This window comes from Oryza sativa, chromosome 5, assembly GCF_034140825.1.
Source record: "Oryza sativa Japonica Group chromosome 5, ASM3414082v1".
NCBI lineage: Eukaryota > Viridiplantae > Streptophyta > Magnoliopsida > Poales > Poaceae > Oryza > Oryza sativa.
The window spans coordinates 7,166,272-7,177,630 of record NC_089039.1 but is presented as its reverse complement, the minus strand read 5'-3'; the positions used below and the strand labels follow the sequence as shown (position 1 = coordinate 7,177,630).

The window sequence follows — 11,359 nt, the reverse complement described above, 5'->3', positions numbered from 1 at the left end:
AACGCATTTTTCTAAAACAACTTATTGAGACGTTAATAATGTAGACTTTACCTGTCTATATATGAACCAGACCAAACAGGGCGGACTAGAAATTACTTAATACTTAGGGCTCGGCTGGAGCTGAACTAATGAATTATGAATTTTCTCTAAAATTTTCAAGGTGATTTAAGACAATCGAAGTGTCCTAAACTATTTTAGCCTTGTCCCTGCCCTCGAGACCAAGTATATAATCATCTATTGGTTATATATTTGATTGATCCGGATGTAGTGCAAATAGTCTGCATTAAATTTCACAAGGTCAACCAAAGCAAATTTGCAATATGAAAAACACAGTACAAAATGATTTCCACTGATCATTTCATTTTTAACCAACCGTAGATTTCCACACATGTGTGACTTGTGCGAGGATTGAACAACCTCTGCTCAATGCATACACTGCTTTATCATTGAGTTCACCAATCCGCATCTTCAACATTTCTGCCTCCTCCCCTTTCATCACTCGTTTTATCGTATTTGCAATCTCTTCATTCATTATAAACCTTTCATTTCCGACATTAATCCGGATGGCTACCTTTGCTTGAACCTCCATCATTGCTGCATTCATCTTTTGCTCCGCATAGAGTGGCCATGCGATCATCGGGACTCCATTGGAAACACTCTCTAGCGTAGAGTTCCATCCGCAGTGCGTCAAGAAACACCCAATTGATGCATGCCCGAGTATCGATGTCTGCGGGGCCCACGACGGCACCAGAAGCCCCACCCCTCTAGTCCTCTCAATGAATCCCTCGGGCAAAAAATCCATTCCTTCTTCTTCACCTCTACTATTAGCTGTTCCAAAGAATGCTCCACTCGATGTATCTTGGTCGGGCCTCTTGATAGCCCAAATGAACCTGTGCTGACTAAGCTCCAATCCGAGCGCCAGCTCAGCTGTCTGCTGCCACGTAAGCGTGCCACCGCTCCCAAACGACACGTAGACCACGGATCCACGTGGCTGCTGGTTCAGCCAGCTCAGGCACTCATGGTCCCGTTCCATGGCGACCGGTCTGGTCCAGATCAGCGGTCCGACCGCGTGAACCGGCGGCAGCTTGACGCCGTCCGCGCCGTCGCCGATGGCCGGCTCGAGCTCGCGGAACGTGTTCACGAGGACGCCATCGGCCCTCGCGGCGTCCCTGGCCATGGCCAGGAGCCCGGCGTACGTTGCGCTGCTCCGGTCGGCGAGCATCGAGCTGGGCAGATCGTGCGCGTGGATCGGCACGCAGCCGGGCAGGCGGATCGGCTCCGTCGCGTCGCGGTGCTCGCCGCCGGCGCGCGCCGCGTCGGCGTCGAGCGACGGGAGGTGCAGGAAGAGCGACAGCAGCATCCACGGCGAGGTGAAGAACATGTAGAACGGCACCCCGAGCTCCTCGGCGACGGCGCGCGCCGGGGCGCCGATCATGTCCACCACGAGCGCGGCGAGGGGCGCCGTCGCGGCGAGCGACCGGGCGACGTCGCGGACGCGCGGGACGCTGCGGGCGACCGCATGCGCGGCGCGCTCGCGCACCGAGGCGTCACCCGGGAGCGCGTCCGCGGGCGCCGGCGCTGGCAGCGCGACGAGGTCGACGCCCTCGGCCAGGACGGACGCCGCCACGGCGAGGTACTGCTCCGAGGGGGGAGACCTCGCGGAGGCGAAGAGCAGCGTGGCGGCGAGGCCGTGGTCGGCGACGAGGCGGCGCGCGAGCTCGGCGAACGGGATGAGGTGGCCCAAGCACGGGCTGCACAGCAGCAGCACGCGAGGCTGATGAGGCCGCCGCGCACGCGCGCTCGCCGTCGCCGGAGCTCCACCACGGCCACCTCCCATGCCCGCCGACGTAGGACCGAACGACGGCGACGACGACGTCGCCGTCTCGCCGAGGAGAGCTGTGTCGCGCGCGCGAGCTAGCTCGGCTGGATGTGCGCAGTGGAGTGTACTCGATGGATTGCATGTGTGTGGATGTCGTGGGGCATTTGAAGTTGTGGCGAGGCTAGTATGTCCAGGCGACGTTGCGTCATTGCTGTAGTCAGTTGTCACCGAGAGAAGGAAAAGAGGTACGTAGTGACGGAAAAGTTAAAATTTCTTTAAAAAAAAGTTTGAATCTGAATAGAGCCTACGTGTCGAGACTTGTTCGTTTGTAATGAGTGCATGGGCACGTTTAGCCAAAAGGTGGAATAGCGAGTCCAGGTTGGGAGTGGATTGATTGGCTATCGTAACCGCTTTAGCACTTTCTTGAAAACGATACTCCTTCCGTCAAACACAAAATAAACCTGGGAATAAATATAACATATCTTAATACAACGACTTTATATAAAAAGTATTAGAATATGTCACATCTAATCTTAAATTATCTTTTTTACGACGGAGGGAGTATGTCACAATAACGCTGCTACAACACTACTTCCTCCATCTAAAAAACAACATACTTTAAATGAAATATTCTAATACAATAAATTTAAATAAGAAACGTTCCATTGAATACTAGATTGGTTTTCTGCAGGATAGAGAGAGCAGTGCCTAAAGCTGGAGCGAAGCTATGCAGTCCCGAGGGGTTCCTAAGAACCCGGGTAGGAAAGTAAAATTAGTGATTAATTACCATGTGGGCACCCCTGGCTCATGTATGTGTACCCCTAGATGGAGAATTAAGCTACGAAGATGTAAAGCCCAACGCGTGCATTGCAGACCACCAAGCCGAACAGGTGCTACTAGGCTGGTATAATGGATTCACTCATATTGGTTAGTACTTTTAATCGTTGTACTCCTCTTTTGATACAATTGACATCACATATTGATTTATCTCTTTTAATAATTGATGGGAGGCGCAATTATTTAGTACAATATTACATGAAAATTCTATATGACTCCATTGGTATGGACACATGATTAAGTGAGGCAACCCCTCCGCCACTGCCTAAAGGCTAATGGATAAAAAAATGTGACACATTTCTAAAAGAAAATATGTCGACAGTTTTCTTACCTATCCATTGATGAATAATGAGAAAAATCTATAGCACTGGATCCCGTTCTCCACGGGATAATCCGAATCCCTCACTCCCCTCTGTCTCCATCTCCCCTCCACTCTCTCTCTTTTGGGAGAAGGCCAAGAAGGTGGAGATGAAGCCGGACGGTAGAAAGGGGTCGTCGTCTATGGCGGCCAAGGAGGATGACGATGGCACGGCCTCGGCGAGGTCACCCTCAAGATCGCCTCCCTTGCTGCACCGCTCTGGCTCCCCGCCCTCGTCGGTCTTCTCATCGGATGGGCATGGCGCCCACGCTAGGCTATCGCCATCGTCAGGGATAGGGAACAGCCGCCGCTGGTCACCCCTGCTCTGCCTCCACCGTGCGTCACCGAGGACTCCTGCCGCAAGAACCAAGTAGGAGCTAGTGGGTGCGTGGGTGCAGAGCTGTGGTGGCTACCGCTGCGCCAGAGGAGGATGAGGGAGCTACAATGAGCGCAGGTGGCTCCACCGCCACCACCACCACCGCAGAAGCAAAAGAAGCCGGCGATCCCGGCACCCCAGTCCCGGTATCTTCTCTACCAGGTATCAGTCCTGATACCCAGATACCAAAGTCTGTGATACCTAGGTACCAGTCGGTACCAGGTATCAGATACTCTGATACCCAAGGTACCAGGTGTCAGGGGAACGCATGTGGAAGCTCACTGGAAGACAGGGAATAAGTCACTTAAAATTTTCCATTCTAACGGGATCCCGTTCTGTAGTCTCTCTCCATCGGTAAGTGGTACAATATTCCATATTTGCATCCGGAGGGCTGCTACAAAACAGGATCCCGTTGCAACGGAATAGACATATTAACTATTGTCTTGTACGGGTATCACAGGTATCAGGTCCTAGGTATCAAAGGTACCGAGTAACAGGTATCACAGGTATCGGGTACCATGCAACTGTACCACAACAGGTATCATTTACTGTCTCATAAAAGAGTATCTTGTTTCAACGGGATACCATTGTCTAGGTTTTCTGTTACATCCGCGATACTATCCGAGCCACAGTCGGAACCATTTTCGCTCCCTTGTTTGGGCTGGGCGTATAAACGTAATCTATTTCAGACCGGGACACCACGGCCTACTTCGCAGCGTAATTGGACTCGGATTCCTTCATAATAATCGGCCTATCAAAAGCCCGTGGGCTCATCACTTTCCATAATTTGACTAATTTCTCTACGTGCCGCCGTCTTTGGATTAACATGCCGTTGTCATGCTTCTCGTCGGTGCTGGCCTCGCTCAGAGGCGGCGCTGCTGCGGCGGCGGAGGACGACGCCGGCGAGGAGGGGACGGCGGCGCTGCTGCGGCGGAGGCTGCTGGTGGGGGAGGTGGCGGCGAACCTGGAGGAGGAGGTGGGCGCCCTGGAGCGCGCGCTGGCCGTGGCCGTGGCGGAGCGGGCGGCGGTGGAGGCGCGGAGGCTGGACGCCGAGGCCCGCGCCGACGACGCCGAGGCGCGGGTGCTCGCGGCGGCGGAGGAGAAGGATGCGCGCGTCGAGGAGCTCGTGATCGCGGCGGCGGAGGCGGCGGCGAAGCGCAGGCAGATCCGCGTCCTCGAGTTGCAGATTCAGGCCGTCAACAATATGACCAGCAAGTTTCGCTGGTACTAAATTACTAATTTAGCCGACGGATTAAGCTGCTGCCAATCTGACTAAATACAGGTGGCTAAGCAGACAAGCCCAAAGCGATTATATGCCTGAGTTGAAGCACAAAATAATCTTTTGTTTTTCTATGGGATTACTATTTCGATCGAAATTTTCTCGCTACGTGATGTGCTCCTAAATCCGAATCGATGTATCAAACTTGTCCAAAAAATCAACTATGTGTGAGGAGTGCTAAATCTTTTTTGGTTGATTTTTGTTGTTATTATACCTTTTTTTTCCAAATTTGCTAGAAAACATTCATAAGTTTACTGTCCCTAAAACTTTCAGATTTGTGACCATCGGATCATCTCGAGATTTATGCATTAAGAGAAAATATTGCTAGAATGAAATTTTTAAACATGTCACGCGTAAAATCCCAATGCTATCTACACACAAGGTTGTTAGCATCGGGATTCTAGATAGTATCATTTTTCTTAAAGTAGTATCGGATTGTAGGATCGTATCGTAGTATCGGGATATCATGAAATTTTATATTTTAAGTTTAACTAGCAATAGTGTCCATGCGTTGCAACGGGTAAAACACCATTTGATAGTGTGACACCTTGAAAACCTCAAATCGGTAAAAATCTAAGTCTAATTTGATATATTAACAAATAGGTAGAACCGAGTCTAATTTGATGAATTAGCATAGAATTTATGATTTAGTCTTATATTTATTTTTCGAGCCTACTTAGGAGCTTATCCGACGGACTTTGATTTAAAAAATATGAGCCACATTGTTTGATCAAATTTGCTTTCGGCCCAGGTCTTCCTAGCCAACCCAAACTTGGGCTGGCCCATCTTCGGCGAGCTGAGTCAATTCGACAGCCCGCAAGCCGAGCAGCTGAGCGCGGCCCACATATGCGGGGATGGTTCGATGTACTTCGGCGGCCCATTGGGCGTAGCGTAATCAGCAGCGGTAGAGGCCCAACGCTGGGCAAATCTGAGCCGTTCGATCTAATGGACGGCTCCGATTGTCCCCATGATGGATGAAGTGCCGACCGGAAGAGAGGGGCAAAACCCTAGCTCCCAAATCTCTTCTCTCCGGTGACGAACGAGCGGAACGACGACGAAGGCGGCGATAGCAGTCCGGTGAGCTAGTGCGTGCGTGCGGTGTTGACCAACGAGCGGCTCCTGCTTCGCCTGCTGAGGGTGCACCCAAGGGCGGCGCAAAGCTGTGCCACGACATCGGTGGTCCGGCTAGGTGGGCGTGCAAACAACGATGAGCACCGAGCGGCCTGGACCTTTTAAGATAAGATAAGATTTTCAGGGACAACGAAAGTAAATTGAATCGGACTTTCTTTTTTGTTTTAATATTTTTTTTCGCCCTTTTTTCGTTATTACGAACGATGGAAACGTTTCAATTTTTAAGTAGCATAGATAGAGATAGAGAAGATATAGATATATAATACCGTGTTACGTATAATAGGATTCGAATTTTTTTACCGCGTCACATATAATTATTTTTTTTAATTGGACAGAATTCGTTTTTTTATTTTTTTTCACCTTTTTTTACTGCGTTCACGGAATCGGATTCGTTTTTTCCCTGTTTTTTCACCTGATTTTTTCGCTCAGTTTCTTTCCCGACTCTTTTTTTTAATCGGACAGATTGATTTTTTTTCGCCCGGTTTTTTTTCCATTCCTTTTTTTTAATCGGACAGATTGATTTTTTTTCGCCTTTCTTTACACGGAATCGTCGTTGTTTTTTTGCCCGGTTTTTTTTCACCTGATTTTTTTCGCTGGGTTTTTTTTGCCTAATTCTTTTTTTAATCGGACAGATTGGTTCTTTTATTTTTTTTTCGCCCTTTTCTTTACACAGAATAGGATTTTTTTCACCCTTTTTTTTCGTCCGTCTTTTTCCGCCCGATTTTGTTTTCGGATGATTTTTTTCGCCCGATTTATTTTGCACGGATGATGGGAGATTGTTAGAGTAGATAGATAGAAGTAGTGGAAACGGATGGGAGATTGTTTCCTATTTTTGTGGAATCGGACATATTCATTTTTTTTATGCTTGATTTTTCTTTTACTGCATCGATAGAATCGGATTCGATTTGTTTTTTTTACCGCGTCGCATTTTTTTAACCGTGCCACATATAATAGGATTTGATTTTTTTACCGCGTCACATGTAATTTCTTTTTCTTTGGAATCAGACATATTCTTTTTATATTTTTTTCACCTTTTTTTACCGCGTTGACAGAAATTTTTTTATTTTCTTATTTTCGCCTTTTTTTATCAGACAGGTTTGGTTTTTCTTTTTTTTCGCCCGGTTTTTTTCACCCATTTATTTGGATAGGACAGATTTGGTTTTTTTTGTCCGTTTTTTTCGCCTGGTTTTTTTAAGGACGATGAAAGCAACTCTTATTTTTTAATTTTTAAGTAGCATAGATTTAATATTTATATTAATAACATATAGCCATTATATAATAAAAATAGAGTAATAATAATATATAACATAAATTCATACAAGATTCATGTGTGTTTGGAAAAACTACGATATATGTTGATTGGATGGACAAACATCCTCATAAACTCTTTATATATCTAATACCAGTACCTACTTGCCGAATTACTTCCCACCTATTGACTAGGACAAATATTGTGTTCCAATCGTAAACATTTATGGAGGTCCAATACTCTAGATCAACACTAGACTTTATTTAGACAGACTCTCTAACCATAATTTCAATTATAGAATTTAATTTTCAACCTCGAGAATATTTGTAGTGGTTTTGGATGGCACGGCACTGGCATTGGTGAATTCGAAAAATTGATAAACCGTCGACGTTCTATATAGGCGATACTTTAAAGGGGAAGCACGTGAGATCTAAAAGTTGATGGACTGTAGGGACAAAAGTTTAGACAAGTTTAAGCTCTCAATATGAGAGGTAATGCCCTACTACTATTTTGGGAATTGATATTTGCTGAGTGTATTACGTTGATAATGATCGATCAGCTTCTTTCTCTTGAACTTATAAGCTAAAGGGCGACCAAAGATGTGGTTTAGCTCAACTCTGGGTCTTGGAAACCATCCGGATTAGCTTCACCAGTATTGTCCTTGTTCTGTCCTGAAGTTCCTTTTCCAGCTGTTAGCTTCAACTGCTTAGCATTGTCTTCAACAAATTTCTTGAATGTGAAACAGTCCTTAGCAGAGTGTTTGGAATTTGGGTGATTTGGACAGGGCCCGTTCAAGATTCGGTTGTAATTTTCTAGCACGCCGACAATGTGACTGAAAATAAGACGTTGCGGCCACCAAGTTTTCAGGTGTTCGATTGCGATCCTTCTTGTAATACTCATTATTATTATTCACCAGATGTGGAGTACTTGATTGCTTGTCCTCCCGCACAACATTGATGGCTTCGGCTGAATTGGCGTATGAATTGGCTGTTTTGAAGAGCTTCATGACGGTAAGTGGCGGTTTGCGGGTGAACTTGCCGATGAGATTTTCGTCACAGATTCCTTTTTGAAAAGTAGCGATGATGACATTGTCCGTGTCTTCTGGAATCTTGTTGCTTGTCTCAAAGAAACGTCAGATGTGTCAGGGTTACGGATAAGGCATACCTACTATCCTACGATTTACCAAATATACAAGATTGGCATACCCGTATCCTACGATATGTTTCTGTATGCGATAAGGAAATATACGAGATAGCATGGAAAATATCCTCACGGGCTGGAGATTATCGGAGTCCTACTCGTGGGAATAATATTCTATATCGTGCAGGGTTCGTTATCTCTGAGTTCTACTTGGAGACTAAAACAACTCGCGGTATAAAAAGCATACCCCTAGAGGGGTTCAGAATCATCGAATCATAGCGCCAACACACCCACCATAGTCTACGAAGCCGAAGGACTCAAGCCGAAGCCGCCGGGAGGTCTCGTCGAATAATCTCGATAAGGATCTCGTCTGTATTAACAAGTTCATCAGTTCTCTTTGTATTCTGTGGTCTTCCATATCAATTCCATATAAATTGAATTAGGGCTATTACCTTACGAGTGGCCTGAACCAGTATAATCCTTGTCTCTTGTCTATTTTGATGTCGTATTGTGTAGATCCTTGTACCAACATACCCCAGTACCCCATTTATCTAGTCTACAGGTATCCACCGTCGATAGGATGTAGTCCTTTAATAATTCATTTTTCTGTTGTATGACATGGTAAACATCTAACTGTATCCCGGGCCTCACGTAGGTGCCTTGAAAATTTGCAACAAACCGATACCGAAGCCCCAAAAGCCAACTTCTTACTGAATCAGTAAGTGCCACATGCAAGTAGTTCACCATGGCTTTGATATCTTCTCCTGTTGCGCGAATGGCCAAGGTGTAAATGGTGAGACATGACTCAGGGCCGGTTTTGCCATCGTACTTCTCGATACCAGTTGGTTTGAAGTCAGCCAGCCAGTCCACTCGACGTAGGTCTCAGCTAAAAGTTGCTATTCCTTCATCACCATAATTAGGTGATATGGATCGATGGGGTGAGTGATGAACTGCGGCGATCCTGGTCTTCTCTCTCTCAGTGACAACGGTGTTGTTCAATCCTGAGGTCTTCGCCTTCCCGGTGCCCGTGGTCGTCTTCCTGTCTACGGTCGCTTTCATGGTGGTCATCTTCACGATGATTGTTATCACGGTTTTCAACTGAAGAATGTGTTATGTTATTCTCCTCGTGGCATTGAAGATTTGAGGCTGTGTGGCCCCAACTGCTCTCGGCTGACCGGCTATCCTTTGAAGGGTGAAGAGATGGCCGTTTGCTTGGTCGGTTGCCCGATGGATTCTTGGTGTCTTGGTAATAGACTCCTCTGGTGGTTGGCTTGGTCGCTGAGTGCCTCTAGCTCCTTTTCCTGTTGTGCGGCCGTAGTGACCATCATGGCATCGATCTTGTCGAGCGTCGGAGTCATGGCATTGTCTAAGGCATCGATTAGGGTGTCAAGTAGCGTTACAACAACAACGCTATTCTGCTGCAGTCTGGATGATGCTGTCATGTGTCGTGCATCCTCGATGCATTAGGTTACATTGTTTCCGCAAGCGGTCTTTCTCCTCTTTACGTAGGTGCTCCTCCTCCGCTTCCTAGTGGATGCGGGCCTGCTCGTCCTCTTTTGGCGCTCCAACTAGAAAGACTTCCCTGAGTAGGGTATAATCGTTGGAGTACTTGGAGCTGTAGATTGTTTCCATGCTGAATCTGGCATAGTCTTCCGAGTGGTTGAGGTCATAGACCATCTCCGTGATGTTGCAGGAGTCATCGAGCGAACGAATCAAGATGCCCACCTTCCTGGGCCCATGTCTGGACATGGTCGAATCATGCCTAGATTGAATTCACGAGGATGGAGTGGGTCCTGAACCGTCGCAGCGAGAAGCGGAGGGAGTTGCATCAGAATTTTGGGGTAGTTTTCCGCGTTGTTGGAGATGCTGTCTAGGTAAGCAGGTGGCGTTGACTCCCCAGACCAGTTTGAGGCCAAGCCATGGAAATCCGACCTGGAGTAGGCCACAACTGTATTTGAGAGATCAAAAGGGACCGAGGAAGTCTCGAACCCCGCCAATTGGATGCTGTTGGTATTTCTTAATGACATTATTAGAAATATAATCCCCGGCAACAGCGCCAGAAATGCTTATTGGTATTTCTTAACGAAATTACTAGAAATATAATTCTCGGCAATGGTGCAGAAATACTCCAGGTATATTATGGTTACAGAGTTTATCCGCAAGCGCACATATATACAATTGTAGCATTTCACCCGAGAGTATTCCAAGGGTATCGTATTTGTTTAATTCCGTGGGAAGATTATAGTAGAGAGAACCGTACTAATAATTTATATATTACTTGTAATAATCATAGTCTAAGCAGGAGTTAGTATAATACATAGGGTAGAATGACACACAAGCATAGAACTACTCATTCTCATACTAAATTATCTAAGCTAAGTGGAAAGAAAATAGAAAAGAATCTATTCCTATACTTCTAGTATACATAGTATACATACATTCTAGTTATATGATTAACTAGCTAATACCCTCTTTCTGATGCCCTCCTAGTACTTCGAGAAGCCACCCCTGACTGCCGAGTTCCTTACGATAGCCCGTCATGACCATACAACCGGGGCTAAATACGGAGGAGTACCCTCCCCAGAAAATTAACTTAGGACTATATACACGCGCGCAGGAATACCCGTACTGAGCTATGTTGAAGAGAAAACATGAGGCCTGGGAGATCTGCTTAACTCCAGTGCAGGTCCAAAAAGCTTGTCTTTAGGTTCGTGAGCGTGCCAGTTGATTTGATCCTGCAATCAACAAGAAATAAAGACAAAGAAACCATGGTTAAATCCATAAATGATAACCGATCGGCCAGGCGCCGATGACATATCATTTAACTTTGAGCCGATGTCATATTTGAATCGATCGGCAATCATGAATAAGTAAGAAAGAACTAAATCTATTCGATCGGCTGTAGATATTAATGGTATATAATCCTTATGTTGATATATACTTAAATCAAGTGATTAGGATAGATCGGACGTCATGCCGAGACAGTATGAATCACTTAGATCGAAGTATATATTAATAATGAGATTATAGATGTTCATAGCATAGCCGATCAGATAGATCTAGCACATATCGGCTAATACTCCGATACAACTCTATGTTAAGATATTAGAGCAAGCAAAATATATCAAACAGAAGCTTAACATACTTTGCTGTAATAAGATCGTAATATA

General features: G+C 46.2%; 1 protein-coding gene across 1 annotated transcript; it reads right to left on the bottom strand.

Moving 5' to 3' along the window:
- Positions 1-265: 265 nt before the first annotated feature.
- On the bottom strand, positions 266-1,957 carry LOC9271160 (hydroquinone glucosyltransferase). Its single transcript, XM_015782505.3, has one exon. It carries the CDS (start codon positions 1,835-1,837, stop codon positions 365-367), a length of 1,473 nt encoding a protein of 490 aa, XP_015637991.1. The 5' UTR covers positions 1,838-1,957; the 3' UTR covers positions 266-364.
- Between the last annotated feature and the right edge of the window lie 9,402 nt (positions 1,958-11,359).

Coding starts and splice junctions, on each gene's coding strand:
- LOC9271160 (XM_015782505.3), bottom strand. CDS start 1,837: ATGGGAGGTGGCCGTGGTGGAGCTCCGGCGACGGCGAGCGCGCGTGCG.